Source organism: Martes martes (assembly GCF_963455335.1).
Source record: "Martes martes genome assembly, chromosome: 11".
NCBI classification, from domain to species: domain Eukaryota; kingdom Metazoa; phylum Chordata; class Mammalia; order Carnivora; family Mustelidae; genus Martes; species Martes martes.
Genome location: NC_137899.1, coordinates 62,244,802 through 62,264,721, shown reverse-complemented (window position 1 = coordinate 62,264,721; position 19,920 = coordinate 62,244,802). Strand labels below are relative to the sequence as shown.

Genomic DNA, 19,920 nt, shown 5'->3' with positions numbered 1-19,920 from the left:
TTTCTCAATCACCAAAGAGTGATGGTTAACAGGGTTCATTACATCACTTTTTAACTTCTAAGCTTTTCATTATGTCCTGCTGCTGCCAAGCTGAGCTGGCTTTACCTTGCTGGACTTGAGCACGGCCAGCTGTGGTGAACCTGGGGGAGTGCGATAGAGTAGCTCAGAGGTGAAGGCTGCGTTTGCTATCTGCATGCAGTCTTCCAAAGTCTTCAGAAAAGTATTGCAGGTTGACTTCAGCAGAGTTCCCACATCGATTCCTTCCTACGAAACAAGAGAGGAAGACTCCTTTACCTTGCCAAAAAAGAGAGAGCCCGAGGGTGGAATGTCCGTAGAGGTTTTTATCCAAAATGTAGTAATAATGTACCCAGCTATTTTGCTGGACAAATACATACATCATTTACAAAAGGAAAATACTGAGTCCACTTTATCTATTAACAAGAAATAGGGAATCACATGGACCAAAGATCAGTGGAATCAATGGAAAAATGTCTCCCTCTGCCTGAGTAAAAATGAGGTTCTAGAATAGAAGAATTAGAAACCATAAATCATTCATTATTTACTTTCAGAATGGGTTTTTGGCTTTTGGTACAGATGACTTAAAGAGCTTTTAGCAACTGGAATTCTTTTTGAATATCTAATCACTTTTTCTCCCATTATTTTACTTGTTCAGGGTATTTTTCCTCTGAATATTGATATTAATAAGTTGTTCAGGAAACTGAGGCCACACCCTGACTACAGAGTACAGTAAACACATCTTAATGGTATAAATGAAACAAGACTGGGCCCAAGATGGAGTTGTTCATGCTAAGCCTCACATCAGCAAACAGTATGGAGGTTCCTCAAAAAGTTGAAAATAGAACTACCCTATGACCCAGCAATTGCACTATTGGGTATTTACTCTAAAGATACAATTGTACTGACCTGAACAGGCATGTGCACCTGAATGTTTGTAGCAACAATGTCCACAATAGCCAAACTATGGAAAGAACCTAGATGTCCATCAATAGATGAATGGATAAAGAAGATGTAATATGTATGTATGTATGTATGCATGTGTGTGTGTATATATAGAGAGAGAGACATATACATACATACAAACAACGGAATACTATGCAGCCATCAAAAATGAAATATTGCCATCTGCAATGACATGGATGGAACTAGAGGGTATTTATGCTAAGTGAAATAAGTCAATCAGAGAGAGACAATTATCATATGATCTCACTGATATGAGGAATTTGAGAAACAAGACAGAGGATCATAGGGGAAAGGAGGGAAAAATGAGACAAGATGAAACCAGAGAGGGAGATGGACCATAAGAGATTCTTAATCTCAGGAAACAAACTGAGGGTTGCTGGGGTGTTGGGGGGGGGTAAGGATGGGGTGGTTGGGTTATGGACACTGGGGAGGGTATGTGCTATGGTGAGTGCTGTGAATTGTGTAAGACTGATGATTCACAGACCTGTACCCCTGAAGCAAATAATATATTATATGTTAATTTTAAAAATTTGCTATGTTCCCATTTTCCCTTCCCCATTAGGCCAGGGCTCTACTGTGATATGACTGACATGGGGGGCTAATTTTTGGAGTGGGGGAAGTTGGTGGGGGAGATCTCCTGCCCACTGCAGGATGTGAAGCAACATCCTAGCCTCCCTACACTAGATGCCAATAGCACTCCTTTGGTCATGTTGACCAAAAATATGTCTACAAATGCTGCAAATTTCTCCTAAGGGGCAAAACTGCTCTGGGCTGAGAATCACTGCTCTGAACTGTAAGCATCCCAAGAGCAGGACTGAAAGGTTTTTTTGGTATCCCTCTCCTCCTGCCTCCCACCACACTGTCTTGTACACAACAGGCAGTTGTGTACGAAAGCCCAAAAGGAAGTGAATGAAAGTGAGTTAAATCACCCTTACAAGAAAATCTGAAAGCATATATACCATTAGCAGCATAATATTCTTCTACTAAAACCATTAACTAGAATCTATCAATTCTTCATTTTGTAAGCATTGTTGTTCAGATTATAACTACTCTGAGAGTAGAGAGAGACCTCCCTGGGTAGTATGAACCATTCAACACACAGCCTAACACCAGATAGATCTTTTAATACATTAGGATGAGTAAATGACAACTTTATAAATAAACACTAAAAACTGTAATCCTTACTGACAATGGGCAGAAAAAAAAGCTGTGTCTCCATCTTTGAAAGCTCTAGTCTATACTAAAGCACAGTTACTATGTCACCAATAAAACCCTTTTACAGGGGTGCCTGGCTGGCTTAGTCCATAGAGCATGCAATTCCTTTTTTTTTTTTTAAGATTTTATTTATTTATTTGACAGAGATCACAAGTAGGCAGAGAGGCAGGCAGAGAGAGAGGAGGAAGCAGGCTCCCTGCTGAGCAGAGAGCCTGATTCGGGGCTCGATCCCAGGACCCTGGGATCATTACCTGAGCTGAAGGCAGAGGCTTTAACCCACTGAGCCACCCAGGCACCCCAAGCATGCAATTCTTGATCTCTGGGTGGTGAGTTCAAGCTCCATGTTGGGTATAGAACTTACTTTAAAAATACATAAATAAACAAAATAAAATCTTGTTACAGTCTCATTAAAGATGACAGGTACACATTATTGATAGACATGATGTTGGTATGTTGGTATGTTAGTAGCCACACCTATAGAAGTAGCTGTGCTAGACAGGTAAGGCTGTATTTATAAAGTGATGCAAAGTAGGGAAAAACATATTTTAGTACATCAGCTAGGCTAGTGGCACCAATATTAAAGGTTCCAAATGTTACCAACTAATTAATCCTGAATTCATTCCATGAAGGAAAAGTATATGCTTCCGTATGCTGAAATGCACACATTTCTTCTCTTTGTTGAATTTTGTTACTTTTTTCCTCCGAAAAATAGTAAGTTCTAAAATAGTCAAGGACTGTGTGAGAGTAATCAATATCTGTAAGCAACATCTGGTGCTACTTTTCCTGTCACTAAGACAAGTAGTATTTTACCTCAGAATTGGACACACCCGTTGTGGTCACTTCTTTTGTTTTATCCACTTGCTGAACAAGGAGGTCACAGTACAGTCTTAGTTCCGACATTTTGGTTTTCAAGTTTTCAGTGTTTTCAGCAAACTCTAAATAACAAAATGATAATATAATTATCAGGATGAATAAGTAATTGACTAGTGAGTATACCATAGAGTGGAAGATATAACCTGTATATAAAGTCAGATGTTTATGGTATGGGTTACAGATAAGATAAATATGAAGATAATAGGGGCAAGAAAAACAGAAAAAGGAGATGTCTGGTCTTTTGTAATCCATATTATTTCTTGGGCCAACACACTAAATGATCACCAGTATAGGAAGAAGGATACAGCATACTTTTCAAACCCTCATGTCAGAACTGGGAGCAGAGTCAAGGGTTCATCTGCTGCACAGTTTTCACTATCTGTAAAATGGGGTCATAGCTATCTACCTGTTAACAGTACCCAAAACTGGGAAACTGCTCTGTAACGTGCAATTATCACTAATAAGATGGCTCGTTGATTCACAGAACTGGTCCAGCATGCCACCCATCAAGACTAATGACACCATCAGTGCACCTGCTGCTCCCTCATTAGCACAGTGCTCCAGCTACTCCGGCGCTGAGGGCTCAGCTAGTCATTATCACTTCTGTTTTTTTCCCCCATGAAAAACCTACATGTTACAACCTGATCTGAGTCAAAGCTAACAGGGTCTAGAATATGCTCCCAATTTAGCATTAAAAAACAACCAAGGAAGAGGCCATTTTCCTGTGTCTACTTGAAAAGTTAAGCACATCTACCACACCTGTCATGAGAAAGAGGCCCCTGTCTCCTGCCAATCTCTTCGGGGACAGGGGCTGGGAAGGTGACGCTAGGGCTCAGGCAGTAAGCCCTGGCGCTCCCCCATCCACCCCTGTCCACATAGAAAGTTGTGCCAGGGTTCTCAGGAGACCTAATGATGTTGAGTTAATGATGTTGAGTTAATGAGTAGCAACCTAACAATTAAGTATCCATCCCATCTCAGGGAAGGGGCAGGGAGTGGGGTGTTACTGCAGAAAGTACCCTGCTCCGAGGCTTGTTTACCAAAGATCAACTTTGTGCCAGACTGGGTACTAAACAGGTTCATATCATTACTAATCCTCATGGCAACCCTTCTAACCCTGGTTATTACCTCTTTTTAAAATATGAGGAAGCTGAGGATTAGAGAGATTAAGTAACCTACGCCAAGGACAAAAAGCCAGTAACTTACAAAGCCATGATTTGAGTCCAGTTGTGTCTGGCTCCAAAGCCTGTGCTCTCTCTAGTATGATATGCTAAGAGAGAAGAGTCAGATACAAGCTGTGGTTTAAATTCCAGAGGTATATGGCATTTGCAAGATACAAAAAGCTGGCTACGTGGTCAGAAGCAAGATAACAAATATGAGAACCCAGAGATACCAGAGGAGATTCCCAAGGTTTCCAGACCAGAGGACAATCGATACTTACCTTTTTCCTTCTGGGTCCTACTATCAGTCAGGCAAGCCTTGGCTGACCCCAGGGCTACCAGCCACCGCTGTCTCTCAGCCACACTTCTGGCCTTCAGGTAGAAATACTGCTCCCCAGGGATTATCAGGTCCATGCGTGTATTATCTACAGAATGAACTGGGAGCAAGGCAGAGGGAGGTCAGAAACCTAGAAGAGCCCTATCTGGGTAGCCTCCACCCCACCCAAATTCTTGAGCTCAACTGGTACAAGTTATTCTAGCTAGCCCTTACCACCTCCCCTAGTTTATTTATCTCTTCTTTGATGCCTCTGCTGATGAAGAGGAAAAGCCCTGGCTGGCTCCAACATATCACCAAGACTAAAAAAGAAGCACTCAATTCTCCTTATCAGAATAGAGACAGAATCTCTCTTTTGGCTTGTGTGTATAAAGTAATAGCACTCTGAGGCCAAAAAGGCTTGCATGCCAGCAAGTAAGGGTGCACCTCTGTATCTTCTTGGGTTTACTGGAAAGCAATCAAGAACACAATTATTTTTCCTTTTCTACTGTCCTTCACAAGTTGGAACAAAAGTGTGAGACCTTTGGGAGAAGAAATAAGCAACCCACACTCTCCTTCACCTCACTATCTGGCTGCAAAATACCCTTCTCATCTGTTTTTCTTCTAATCTGTTTCAGAGCCACATCTTCTCAGCATGGCTCAAGACGTCCGCAAACCAAGAGGTAAAGGCTATTTGCAGGTCTTTATCTGTTTGCTTGTTTTAAGTATGTAGCAGTGGTGAGAAGGTGTGTGTGTGTGCATCCTGATCTAAACACAGAAGCATCTGACGCTGCAGTAAAAAAACTTAACTAAGCTTTGCACATAGTTGCTGGCTTTAGGTGAGCAAGTGATTAAAAAATGAACACGAGATATGTGGTGAAGTACATTGCTCTCATTTATTTTGACTATTTCTTCAACAACCTCCTTGTAAAAACTGGCTGCAGTTTTAGGTCTTATTTGCAAGTCTTTCTTTGGGACATAACACTATGTATCTTTGTACCATAAGAACATCAGAGAGATACATGCAGAGCCCAAGTGCTTTTTTATTTTATGGGAGAAAGAAAAAGAAAACCTGCAAATGTCTTGGTTTCTCACCTTGAATTTCACAGACTGCCATTTGGATGCTCCCTTTGCAACCTTTCCAGGCATCTTCAGGAGAATCATAGTAGGATAATATCCCCCCACAGAGAAGGAACCATCGAGGCTGCCAACCTGCAAATAGAAGCAAGAGCCTGGTCTCAGTTACTGCCTACCTGGGAGGTGCCTCCCAGGACACAACAATGGGACCTGACAAAGGAGGCTGGGTCCCAGCTCCTCCAAGGAGCTTAAATTCCAGAGGAAAGTCTAAGGGAAAGAAGCAGCTTAAGTAAATACCTGTATGCACGATCCCATTTTTTAAATTAAAAACAAACACCCACAGGGGCATATATTTTTAGTCACATAATATATAGTAGAAGTCTGCAAGGATCAGGAACATAGTGATGATTCTCTAGTTAACAGGATTACTGATGATTTTTATTTCCTTTACCTTTAATATGGTACTAGTAATCACCAGTTTCTAATCTTTTTAAGATAAAAGATTATTGTTTCCTGAACATTGTTATCACACTCTTGCTCTCCTCTCCTTTGGTTAAGAAAAATTAACTGCCCCCCCCCAAAAAAGAAAAATTAACCCAAACTTAGAAATGAGGCAGAACATCACACTGCTCTGAAAGAGGACTTCAACCACCTCCATTTTGACCTTAGTCTCTGCTTCCTGATTAAGTTCTTCTCGCCACTTATCTCTTAACATAGGCAAAGCATTCCCTGATAGGAACTGAAACTACTCCCTCAAGCATTAAAACCACTGCCCTGACTTCAGCAAGACCCTGCACAATTAACCCCAAGACAGTGATCGACCTGACCTTTACTGCCCAGCGTACATACATACCCACTGACATTTGTCCCCCATTTTCCTTATCTAAACCCAGGAGTGAATTGTGTAAGACTGATGAATCACAGACCTGTACCCATGAAACAAATAATATATTCTATGTTAATAAAAATAAATAAATTTAAAAAATAAGTAAATTTAAAAAATAAAAAAATAAACTCGGGAGTACTTTTAGCACTTTGGAGACTGTCCTAGAGATGTCAGTCTGCTGACTTGTTGGTGTTGGTCTCACTGAAAGACATTATTTTCTTGTTTCACCACCACTCAGTCTCTAGGTCTTTGGAATCTGTCAGCAGCGAGTGGCTGAAGCTGGTCTGTGTGGGCTCCCCACTGAGTCAGGGGCTCTTGCACTGTGCCCCGGCTACAGCCCTTTCAATGTCACAGAGTTACAGAGTGCTAATAAGCCTGTGGGTAGGGGCATATGAGCCCTAGGAGAAGATAACTTTGACTTACTACTTAGTATTGATCCACTGAAATGAAATAATCTTAAAACATTCAAGGGCCTAACTACTTTTACTTTGGAGAATTTCAGGGGACAAACCATATTCGGTTGAAATATACATCTTATCTAGTGCTCTTAGCCAATCTATATTCTAGACACACCAAACTTATTTTCTGTATTCTTGCTTCTGGGCTACTGCCTGAGCTGGATCTTCTTTTCTAAAATGTCATCTCTGACTATTTCTGCATAAGCCTTGTCACAGTCCTCAGTCAGATATATATTTTTCTTTCTCAGAAATGCTATAGCCCTTTAGGGATACATTTTTCTGATGAGACTCTTCTGCAGCTGAGGCAGACAGAGAGGAGGCCTGTAGGAGCTTTGAGCACAACCCTAGGGGCTGCTTAGGTACAGATAACTGATGCCTGATTCACACAAATCAAGAGGCTTAACACCCAAGAAGAGCTGTGCTTCAGTCCGGGTCAGAAAGCAGGGAAAGACCAAAGTCCCAGCGCAGTCAGGCAGGAGGAGTTTCCTCTTTCTTAGCCTTTTTATTCTGTATAGGTCTTTGACTGATTGGATGAGACCCACTCATATTAGGAAAGGCAATCTACCAACTCAAATGCCAATCCCATCCAGAAATACCCTCATAGACACACCCAGAAAGATGTCTGGCCAAATGTCTAGGCACCCCAGGGCGCAGGCAAACTGACACAGAAAATTAATCACAGACCATCAATTTTAAGACATACCATTATATATGTAATGCAAGAAAAAGATACCTGCCCATTAAGCAATGACATGGTGCTGATTCTAAGATGTTTCCCAACTTCAGTTGTTAAAATGTGAAAAAAAAATCTACAAATTGAAAAAATGTGGCCCTAAACAAGGTTTATTTTACAGTAATCTGAAAAAAGTTAAACAGCCCTCCCCCCCCCCCCATGAGAAGCACAGCTGCAGTTAAGTCTTGAAAGTAGCTGGTAAACTGTAATAGCAACTGAAACACCATCTTCCCTGTAATAGGTTCTACATTTACCTAGAAGTTATAATTATACCAGGGGAAGTTCTACATATCATTATTTTATCCTATAGTTTGTAACTATAAAAACCATGATCAGGAATAACTTTTCTTTAAAGCATAAAGTTACTGGATTTTTCAGAAGGCACGTTGAGAGACCACAGAGGTCTCATTCCCATTATATGAAATTTACAGGCAGAGCAATGGAGAGTCTGGAGTGGGACTGGGACATGCAGATAAAGCTCACTAATAACTGTATGAGAAAAGAGGCAAGAATGAAGAGGCCATCAATCCATTTCCTGTTTTAAATTAATTTGCAGTTACCTTGACTGATGTGATAGTTAATTTTATGTGTCAAGTTGGTGGGCTGAGGGGTGCCCAGGAAGCTGATAAAATGCTGTTTCTGGTTCTGTCTATGAGGGTGTCAGTGGCAGAGATTAGCATTTGAATCAGTAGACTGTGTAAAGACTGCCCTCACCATTGCAGGTAGGCACCATCCAAGCCACTGAGGGCCTGAGTAGAAAAAAAGGCAGAAGAATGGGGAATTTGTTCTCTCTTTGAGCTGAGACATCCATCTTCTCCCTCCTTAGGACACTGGTGCTCCTGGTTCTCTGGATTGTAGACCCAGAGCATGATTTATACCATCCACCTCTCCAATTCTCAAGGGCCTTAAACTCACACCGAATTTGCATCACCAGCTCTCCTGGTTCTCCAGCCTGCCAAGAGTAGACCATGGGACTTCTCAGTCTCCAGAACTGCAAGAGCTCCTCTGATAAAACCCTTCATGTATTACACATACATACATATACATGTATGCATGTAATACATAAACAATTCTGTATACTATTGGATCTGTTTTTCTAGAAAACCCTCACTAACACACTTGGAAATGATAAAATATTCAAGGTAACAAAAGAGCAGATGAAAACTGTGGGTGTAACCAGTCCCTGCTCTCTTAGATTACCATTAGATTAATCTTCCTATCCAACCCCCACTGCTTTTTTAAGCCGATCTCTATTGGAGATGGAATGTGGTATCAGCCAAACCACTTGGAAGGATTAGACAAGAAACTTCAATGAGCAGAGAAAAGTTTTAGCTTATATAAGCTACCCCTGCCAGGGTAGGGGAATAAAAGTACTTAAATGCCAATTTCACACACTTCACATTATCCTGGATTATTTCACTACAGAAGGCATAGTGGATATTTATTTCTGGCAACCACCTTATTTCTGTTACTGAAAATCTCCTTCTCCATACTCTATCCACGTAGCTGGGTGGGGCTGACCAGCTCCAGGGGGGACATGTGATTCAGGCTTAAATGGCACTTCACATCCCCTGTCCTCAATGATACACTCTGCAACAGGCAAGTGAACCAAAGATAAACTTGGGACTGTTGCTGGGTCTGGACAAAGGCAGAAAGAAATGGAGACTCTCTTTTTTCTTTGGTCTTGAAGATGTTTGCCTGGAGCTGCCAGCAGTCATTCTGCCATCACCCGAGACCTAAACATGATTCACACATGAAGGGAATCGGTGTAGGAGGATTTGAGGGAAGCAGGGAAAGGATGCAAATCCGGACTGACATTCACAATAAGGCCATGTTATAACCATAGATAAGATATCCACGGAACTTTTCGGTTAAGTGAGATTAAAAAAAAAGTGAGCCAATAAATATCTTTTTTTTTCCTTCAAGTCTGAGTTGTTTTTTTCCCTAAATAAAAGATTATTAAATATCACATGATCAACTTCACTAAATGTAGAAAAAGCAAAAGCACTTGGCAAAATCTAACACCCTTTCATAAAAACTCTGAACCAACTAGGAACAGAAGGTAACCTCTTCATCCTGATAAAGCCCCCCCACAAAAAAATACCCCAAAAAAGCAAAACCAAAAACCCAAAAAACCCCAAACTAGAGTCAGTCATACTTAATGACAAAAGACTGGATGCTTTTCCCGAGACAACATATGGATGCTTCCTCTCGCCACTTCTATTCAACATTATTGGAGGTTCTAGCCAGGGCAATGAGGGTTCAAAATGAAATAAAAGCAATTCACACTGGAAAGGAAGAAGCAAATCACCTCTATTTGCAGACACTCTTGTATATTTCAAAACAAAACAAAGCATAAACCTAAGGAGTCCAATAAAAAAGACTATTAAAATAAGTTTAGCAAGGTTGCAAGATAGAAGACCACTATACAGGTATCAATTGTATTTGTATACAGTTGCAATGAACTGAAAATGAAAGTAGACAGTTCCTTTTATAATAACATCAAAGAGAAAAAGATACCTAGGAATAAACTCAACAAAAGAAGTATAAAACTTATACTCTAAAAAATTTAAAACATTATTCAAAGAAATTGAAAATCTGAACATCATTATTCCCTGTTACCAACTTGTTCTTTTCTCACATAGTGCAATGTCTGTCTATACTTAATTGACAGCAACTGTTTGCAAAATTCACTTTTTTCAGTTCAATTAATTGTTGAACAATTTGTTTTTTCAATGAGCATAATTTTCTTGATAAAAATGTACATATATTTGGATCTAAAATAGCATAGCTCATGTTAATTTATACTATATTTTCTTCCTTTTTTATTTCACAACTACCATTTTTAAATCCGAATTTCTAGAGATGTTCTTATTCCTTTAAAGATCCAAACCAAAAAGTGATTATTTGTGAGTCATACTCATGTCTAAAAAATATTGTAGCTTTCTTTTTTTTACTCAGTACCCTCGTGACAAGTAACTCATCCAAACATTTCACTAAAGAAAAAAAAAGGATACTCCATTAAAAAGGCACTTTACTTCTCCCCCCACCCCCAAGATTTTATTTTTAAGTAATCTCTATCCCCAGCACAGGGCTTGAACTCACAACCTTAAGATTAAGAGTCACATGCTCTACTGACTGAGCCAGCCAGGCACCCTGACACTTAAATTCTTAAAAATATTTTAAAATTTACATGTAGTGAAATTTCTTCTTTGGTTAACAGTTCTGAGTTTCAATAAATGCATAATCTTCGAACAACCATCCATAATAAAGATACAGAAAGGGTGCCTGGGTGGCTCAGTTGGTTAAGCAACTGCCTTCGGCTCAGGTCATGATCCTGGAGTCCCAGGATCCAGTCCCGCATCGGGCTCCCAGCTCCACAGAGTCTGCTTCTCCCTTTGACCTTCTCCCCTCTCATGCTCTCTCTCACTGTCTCTTTCTCTCTCTCTCTCAAGTAAATAAATAAAATCTTAAAAAGAAATTAAAAAATTAAAAATTAAAAAAAAATAAAGATACAGTTAAATTCCATTATCCTCCCCTCAAAATTCCCTTGTGCTGCCCCTCTGAGGTCAAGCCCTCTTCCCATATTTTACCCCTGGCCAACCACTGTTGTGTCCTCATTTTAATCTTGCTTTTTTTTTTTTTTTAAAGATTTTTTTATTTATTTGACAGAGAGAAATCAGAGCTAGGCAGAGAGGCAGACAGAGAGAGGGGGAAGCAGGCTCCCGCCGAGCAGAGAGCCCGATGCGGGGCTCGATCCCAGGACCCTGAGATCATGACCTGAGCTGAAGGCAGAGGCTTAAACCACTGAGCCATCCAGGCGCCCCGTGTCCTCATTTTAAGTTGAAACTACTTCACAATTTTCTTGGGAGACTTCCTCTTCGACCCACAGGTTACTTAGAAGTATACTGTTTAATTTCCTAACATTTGGGGATTTCCCACATCTTTCTGTCACTGATTTTTAGTTTATTTCTGTTAAAGACAAGGGCATTCTTTTCAATTGGGCACGGTTTCTACCGTAGCCCAGAACATGACTGATCTTAGTGAATGTCCCACATGCATTTGAACAAAAAAAAAAATGCAGTAGGGGTGCCTGGGTGGCTCGGTGGGTTGAGTGTCTGCCTTCAGCTAGTGTTATGGTCCCAAGGTCCTGGGATGCAGCCCCAGGTTTGGCTCCCAGCTCAGAGGGTAGGCTGCTTCTCCCTCTGCCCCTCCCCTTGCTCATGCTCACTTTCTCTCTCAAATAAATAAATAAATCTTTTTACAAAGGGAAAAAAATATAGTATTCAGCTGCTATTTGAAGGATTACTCTACAAATGTGTTAGGTCAAATTGGTGGAGAGCGTTCAGATCTTCTGTATCTTTGGATGATTTACTGTCTACTTGTTCTATGGATTACTAAGAGAAGAATGTTGAAGTTTGCAAAGATAACTGTGGATTTACTTTTCCTTTCAGTTACACCAATTTTTTTTTCTGTTCTTAAGACTGGATAATTTCTATTGACTTATCCTCAAGCTCACTGTATCTTTTCTGTGTCATCTATATTCTACTGAGCCCATCTACTGACTGATTTTTATTTTTATTTTATTTTTTTTTTCTTAAAGATTTATTTATTTATTTGACAGACAGGGATCACAAGTAGGCAGAGAGGCAGGTAGAGAGAGGAGGGAAGCAGGCTCCCCGCTGAGCAGAGAGCCAGATGCGGGGCTCGATCCCAGGACCCCGGGATCATGACCTGAGCTGAAGGCAGAGGCTTTAACCCTCTGAGCCACCCAGGCGCCCCTACTGACTGACTTTTAAAAATTATATTATACTTTTTAGTTCTAAAATGTCCATTTAGTCCTTTTCAGTATTTTCTATTTCTCTGCTAAGAATCTATACCTTTCCATTTGTTTCAAGAGTATTCACCTTTACCATAGTGGTTGTTTTGCTTCCCTCCCGGGTCTGCTTGCTATTATTTACTTTTCAGAGTTCTCAGGTAGTTGCGTGAATACGTTGTTTTGTTTTAAGTTGTACTCAGTGGGAAAGAGGCTACAGTGAGCTTACTCCATCTTAGCCCGATAACAACACTCTTAAACAGGACTAGTAGGAAACCCACTAAGTGAAATGTCAACCTCATGCTAAGGTACTGCACTCTGCCTATAAACCCACCATAGTTTCTTCAGAACTTCTGCCAGTTAGGTGTTATGGGAAACCAAAAGTTTACAGTATTATTGCCTAACAGGAAAAAATTAAATAAAAAAAATAACATGTTGCAAATTTCTAAAAATCCATAATGAAATGCTGCTGTATAGAAAAGCAGAAAAACAAAAGAAGGGGCTATTTAAATCTCTTATAGAAAATCAAGCTACGGGGCACCTGGGTGGCTCAGTGGGTTAAGCCTCTGCCTTCAGCTCAGGTCATGATCCCAGGGTCCTGGGACCCAGCCCCATATCTGGCTCCCTGCTCAGTGGGGAGTCGACTTCCTTTTCCTCTGCCTCTGTTCTGCTCTCTCTCTTGTTCACTACTCTTAAATAAATAAATCTTTAAAAAAGGAAATTAAGCTAAATATAAAGAAAAAAAATTAACGAAAGGTGCTTTTTCATCAACCATAAGAGGTAAACACTAGTGACCATAATCAAACAGGAACAGAAAAGAAGCAAAAAGGCTGAATGCATCTCTAACTTCTTTCAGCTTTAATTTCCTTTTCTACAGAATTACAGAATGAGTCTAACAGTCTCTTTCAGCTTTCAAAACCCATAAACCTCTATCTTAAGTCAAAGTAATAGGAAAGTCAATTCTTTTGCAGAATCTACTTCAAGAGAAATAGCTAATGTCAAGAAAATAAAGGGAGACTAAATGTCTTTATAGGAGTAACAATCTTTCTGCAATGGTGAGTCAAGACTTAATTTATTCACCGTAAATTATGGTTGCTGTATTCATAACCCATACATATTATATGATGGTTACAATACAGTATATTAGGGATGTTCTATAGATATGTTAAAGGTGAGAAAACCTACCATTTTTACATTGAAGGAAAGCAGTTACTAACCCCTGACCTCTACAGTTTTGGTGTTTTCCATGTCCAGTGGTGGGTGCTCAGCCATATTCCACCTCATCAGAACCCTCCCCCCAAACTTGGCTTCCTTCTGGGAGTTTCAGACAGGACAGTGGATAACAAGGCTGTGGGCTCCTCTGCCAGATCAGTCATAAGACTTTGTTGCAGCTGGGAAGAAGGAAGAAGAGACATCCCTAATAGTAAAGATAATAACCAAGCATTAACTAAATTATAGGTTCCTCAATTTACCATTAATTAATTCACAAAGCATTTTTTGAGCACTTATAATTTGCCAGGCTTAGAGATTTAGAGAAAAGAAGATCTCAGACTTCAAAGAATAATAGTCTACTGGGGAGTCAGGCACGCAGATGGTGAGGAGCCTATAATCACAATATATCATATTAAATTCTCTTCTGTTGAACCTGCTCTAAGTTACCTCTGTTGTGTGCTTTGGGCTATCGAACTGTGTATTTGTTATATTTACTTGTTCTAGGCAATGCTTCTGATACATGTCTTATCATCACCTTAATCAAGAAAATAGTCAGGAAACTGGTGTCATCTTGAGCATGTTACTTAATTCCTCTGGGCATTATTTTCCCATTTATAAATGAAAGAGATGGACTAAACAGAATATCTAAGGTTTAACATGTTATCTTTCTTCTGACTATAACGTCACTTTTAACAAACCCAGCATCCTCTTATTACCCGAGCTCCAAATCTGAGGGCCACTTCTGCCCCATCCCTCCAGTTCAGTCTCTTAAGTCTTTCCCAACTGCCCTCATTTTCACTCTTGGTTTCAACATTTTACCATGCCCATGCTGAGGCATATGGCATAAAATCATGGAAAGGACATGAAGTCAGGCAGACCTGGCTCAAGACTTACTTGCTGTGCAATTTTTTTTTTTTTTAAGATTTATTCATTTGAGAGAGAGAGAGAGAAACCCGAGCAGAATTCTTGCTGAGTGCAGAGCCTGACACAGAGCTCGATCTCATGACCCTTAGATCAGATCTGAGCTGAAATGAAGAGCTGGACACTCAACCAACTATGCCACTCCCAGGTGCCCCATATGTGTGATTCTAAGTTAATTATTTATCTTAAAAGCCTTGGTTTATTCATTTGTGAAATGGAGGATACTGCCTCCCTTTCCCCCTTCCATCATCATTTTGTCCTGTATTTCAGCTTTCCCTCCTTCCTTATTATGTTTTAGCCAGCTAAATCTTCCTTACGTACTGTTTTTACCTGTTCTTCCCTCCTATTGAGAAGCCCTAAGTAACTCCCTACCAATTAAAAACTATCAGGGTTGATTTGGCTTAACCCAACAACACCCCAGTATTTCCTCCTGCTCTCAGGACAGAACTCTCCTTTTTAGCACTGCTGGTTTCCTCACTGAGAGTCACTTCTGTTCCCTTGCCTTTCCTTTCTGTCCAGGTCAATTCCACCCACCTGTAGTCCCACCTCTTCCATGAAGTCTTCCCTGACCACTTCGGAAAAAGGATTCCTACATTTTCCTTTCTTTTCCCATCCCTTTCCTCCCTCCCTCCATCCCCCGCTTCCTTTCTTTCTTCCTCCTCCCTTCCTTTTAGGATTCCTACATTTTTCTTAACAAAGGTATGCCTATCTCCTTGGACCAGTTTTACACCTTACTCATATTCTTTCTTCCCTGTATAATTTCTGGCTGCTTACACGGGCCTCGGAAGATGAGGGCTGGTCTCCATCCAAGCTGCATATATTGGCCAGTAGAGGAGAAAAGCAAAAGGACGTGTGTGATGTCAACCTGGACAACCAAAGACTTTAACATTCCAGCCTGTCAGGGTTGCCCCAAATTTGCCTTTAAAATTCCAGTGAAGACACTGAGGGTGATAGTTATCAGCTAACCACACCTAGGGACCAGTGAAATGCAATGTGGTTCTTCTAAGCCTTGTCAAGCCACAGCCTTGAAACAACTGTGTAAAGGTTTAAGGGCCAAAATCATGAATTTAGAAGGGCATTTTTCATAGTTAAGAGGGATATTCACTAGACTATGAGAACAGGATCATATCTTGTTCAAAACAGCATCCCTAACACACACACACAGGGTCTAGTAAGAAGCTGATACCTACTGTTTCATTCATTCTTAGTGAATGAATGATTGACTGACTGGGGGTTATTAGACTGTGTTAAAAAGTACATTGTTGGGGCGCCTGGGTTCAGTGGGTTAAGGCCTCTGCCTTCAGCTCGGGTCATGGTCCCAGGGTCCTGGGATGGAGCCCCGCATCGGGCTCTCTGCTTAGCGGGGAGCCTGCTTCCCTCTCTCTCTGCCTGCCTCTCTGCCTACTTGTGATCTCTGTCTGTCAAATAAATAAATAAAATCTTAAAAAAAAAAAAAGTAGATTGTTGAAACCATTCCTCAGGTATTTAAAAATCAAGACAGAGCTATCCTTGCCTTGGATTACACAGGAACAATTCTACCTAAAGGACACGGAATAGATTCTCAACCAAATGATATTTTGTTTCCTTTAATGTAGTAGCAATACTGAGAAAGGTCAGCCCTCTCTGGCTAGCACTTTAAGTCAGCCATTTTTCCATCTCTCCTGGTACTGTCACACCCTCCACAAACTTGAAAATGGATCTAAGGAGAGAAATGCCCAGGCATCATGGTATTTTTCTTGGACTTACCCTCCCCATTGTCTCATTCATCTGTCTTGTGCCCAACAGAGCTCCATTGCCTGTTTTCTTATCTGTCTCAAATCTATTCCTAATGGAATTCAACTATCTTTTGCTCAATTCTGAATAAGATGAAAGTAATGGTAACCGGAAATGGCAGAGATTAAACACTGAGAGTACAGTCTGAGAAAAATGGTCCCCAACCCTCTTCAGTCTATAGACCACTTCAATGACATAAGATTCCACAGTTTTACACCCCTAACATCCCCAAACACATCACACATGAAAATCAAGGAAAAGACTGGTACTGCTTTTGATGGAGTGCCAATGAGGCAATGGTCTAACATCTCCTATGTTTCTTACCAGATTGTTAATTTTTGCTAGAAGCAAAAGTACAGTAATACACAAAATTACTTGATCTGTAATCAGCATTCATTCAAAAGAATGACAGTCATAGGACTACAGAGTCAATTCCATTAATTTCAAGATTCTGAGGGTTCATTTGAATATCTTCTTTTATAAATTATACCACTCCAACTCCCAAAAGGAGGATTTAAAGAATTCAGGATACATATATTCTCAGAAGCCATGAGGAGCCAGAGTTTGCACACAGACAAAATTAATAACTGAATTTTTCTGATCATTAATCAAACAGTTGTCAATTAACCTAACAGCAAGCAAACTATGTACCAGGCAGGTTCATATAATGTTTCCCATCTCATTTTCATAATAAACCTACTATGACTATTATTCTTGCTGTCGTCTTAAAACTGAGGCTCAGGGAGATTAAGTAACTTGCTCAAGGTGTTAGCACTAGTAAGTAGCCAAGCAGAACTTTGAATTCAGGGCTTTCCGACTTTGCATTTAAAACATTCAAATAAACTGGCCATGATCCCATCACTGAACTTATGAAAAAAGAGTCGAACACTGGATACCACAGAGAATGTGAAGAATAAAGGGGACCCTTAACTCTCATACCATACACAAAATGGACCACAGACCTAAATGTAGGAGCTAAAACTATAAAAACTTAGAAAAAAATAGGAGTAAATCTTCATGACTTTGGGTTAGGTTAGGCAATAGTTTCTTAAGATACGACAGTAAAAGCACAAGCAATAAAAGAAAAAAACTGATAAACTGGGCATCAAAATTAAAAACTTTTGTGCTGCAAATGATACCCTTAAGAAAGTGAGAGGTAATCTACAGAACAGGAAAAAATACTTGCAAGTCATATATATTTGATAAGGAACCTGTATTACAATTCCATAATAACAAAATAACTCCATCAACAAGTGGGCAAAGGCAGTAAATAGACATTTCTCCAAAGAAGATATACAAATGGCTCATAAGCACATGAAAAGATGATCAACTTCCTTAGTCATCAGAGAAACAGAAATCAAAACCACAATGGGATACCACTTCACACTCACTGGAATGGATATGATAAAAAAAAGGAAGATAATAATGAATGTTGGTGAGAATGTGGAAAGATAGAAACATTCTTTCATTACTGTTAAGAATGTAAAATGGTACAGCCAGTTTGGTAAAGAGCTTGGTAGTTCCCCCAAACTATTCAACGGAGTTACCATATGACCCAGCAATTGGACTCCTAGGTTTATATTCAGGAGAAATGAAAACATGTCCACACAAAAACTTGACACAAATATTCACAGCACCTTTACTCATAATAATCAAAACAAATAGAGCAACTCAAATTTTGAATTGATGAACAGATAAACAAAACAATGGCATATCTGTACATTGGAATATTATTTATAATAATATTATTTGTAACAAAAAGATGCATGTTATACATTCATAAACCCAAAAAGCATTATATTAGGTAAAAGAAGTCAGTCACAAAAGACCACATAATGTATGGTTCCCTTTATATAAAACATTTAGAATACACAAGTTTACACAGACATAAGATTAGTGGTTGTCAAAGAGAAGAAGGGGTGGGGTGGGAATGACTGCTAACTGGGTTTCTTTTGGGTATAGAGCAAATGTTTTAAAATTGTGGTGATGGTTGCACTCTGTCAATGCACTAAAAACTATTAACTAGTATACTTTAAACGGTGAAATTTACGATAAGTGAATCGTCATCTCAATAAAGATGTTAAAACAACAACAAAAAAATGTTGACCAGTGGTTATGAGACCAAGAGAATCTTACTCTGGATCACTCACATTCTAGATGTCCTCTTAGCACTGTCTATACAGCACAGACATATACGGGCAAGAGTAACCTTCCTCCACCTGGGTTCGGGGGGTAGTAAGCAAAATTATAGCACCTCCTCAGACAACCATCTGGTCAGCATGATGCAAGTTTCTGTTATTTTTGGAAGGCAGTACTGTGATATGCTTGTGCCCTAACCTGCTGGTTGGGCCCCTGAAGTCTGCAGCGGATAGTGCTCAGGGCAGCAGCGTTCCTGTTTGCTCTTGCTGAGTGAGCAGGAAAGGGACCTAAAACTGCAAAGCAGAATGCTCACAGCACAGCTCAGAAAATTTCCTTGTGACAAAACATATGCACAATGCTGAGCAAAGTCTTCCTCACTCCTGAGCTCCTCTCTTCCTCCTACCCCCAAACAGAGTCTGCTATTCTAGGTCAACATACTTTAAATATAGGTGCATTATGAATCAGCTAGAATTATATAATGATCAAGCAGGAAGGACCTTTCAAAGTATTATGTAATGGAGCAATGACTCTGAAGCCATTTACTAACTGTGTGACCTTGGGCCAGTTCCTTCACCTTTCTGTGTCTCAGGATCTTCATCTGGAAAATGGGAATAATAAAGGCAACTGCTCCTTAAGCTCAGAATAGAAAAGCGACTCTGAAGCTGGCAGTGACAGAGCTGGTATCAGCGGACTCCTCAACTAGGAGGAGCGTTCATTTACAACAGAGCATACGTAATATTCCTTGACCAACTTTTAGGGCTTGAAAGATACAAGTAACAAACATACAATGCTTAGCTCTGCATCTCACACAGTACAGGTGTTTGTGAAATGTCTGATCCATTTCCTCTTTATTCCAGGTTTAATCTAATAGTTGAAGAGAGGACTTGACACTAAATCCCAGAAAGTCCAATGTTCTGATGCTTAAAAAGTGGGATGGTTCAGGGCTGTTGAAGAAGAAAATACACATAAGCTCTCACTTTCTCTCTCTCTTCTTTTTTTTTTTTTTTTCATTTTCCTTTTAAGGAGAACAGGGTGCCTGAATATAATACCTAGCATACTAGGAAAAGGGACTGCTTCTATTTCTGTAGTTTAGCACTATACTCATGCAAACAATTTAGATGTTATTCTCAGGGCTTGATGATGCTTCCAACTTCCAGTAATTGATACCTACCAGTTTAATTCAAGAGGCAAGAGAAACTCACAAAATACAGTATTTAACAAAATACAATAAATGCAATCAAAGTAAGCTTTTAAACAATCTCATCATCATCTCTCTCTCTCTTTCACACACTCCAACCACTCCACAGGGCTCATACCAGCGTAAGAGGCCCTGCAGGGGCCTATAGAGCTTCCTACAGACTCCTGC

General features: G+C 40.0%; 1 protein-coding gene across 2 annotated transcripts in view; it reads right to left on the bottom strand.

The window, feature by feature from the left end:
- The window catches only part of PLEKHA8 (pleckstrin homology domain containing A8), a 50,507-nt gene that overhangs the window by 27,196 nt on the left and 3,391 nt on the right, over positions 1-19,920 (bottom strand). For both annotated transcript variants that reach the window (XM_080818309.1, XM_080818310.1), the window contains exons 2-5: positions 5,635-5,751; positions 4,508-4,663; positions 3,007-3,131; positions 106-264 (exon numbers count right to left, since the gene is read on the bottom strand). In XM_080818309.1, coding sequence (XP_080674435.1) covers positions 106-264; positions 3,007-3,131; positions 4,508-4,663; positions 5,635-5,751 — 557 coding nt within the window. The remainder of the gene's footprint in view (positions 1-105; positions 265-3,006; positions 3,132-4,507; positions 4,664-5,634; positions 5,752-19,920) is intronic.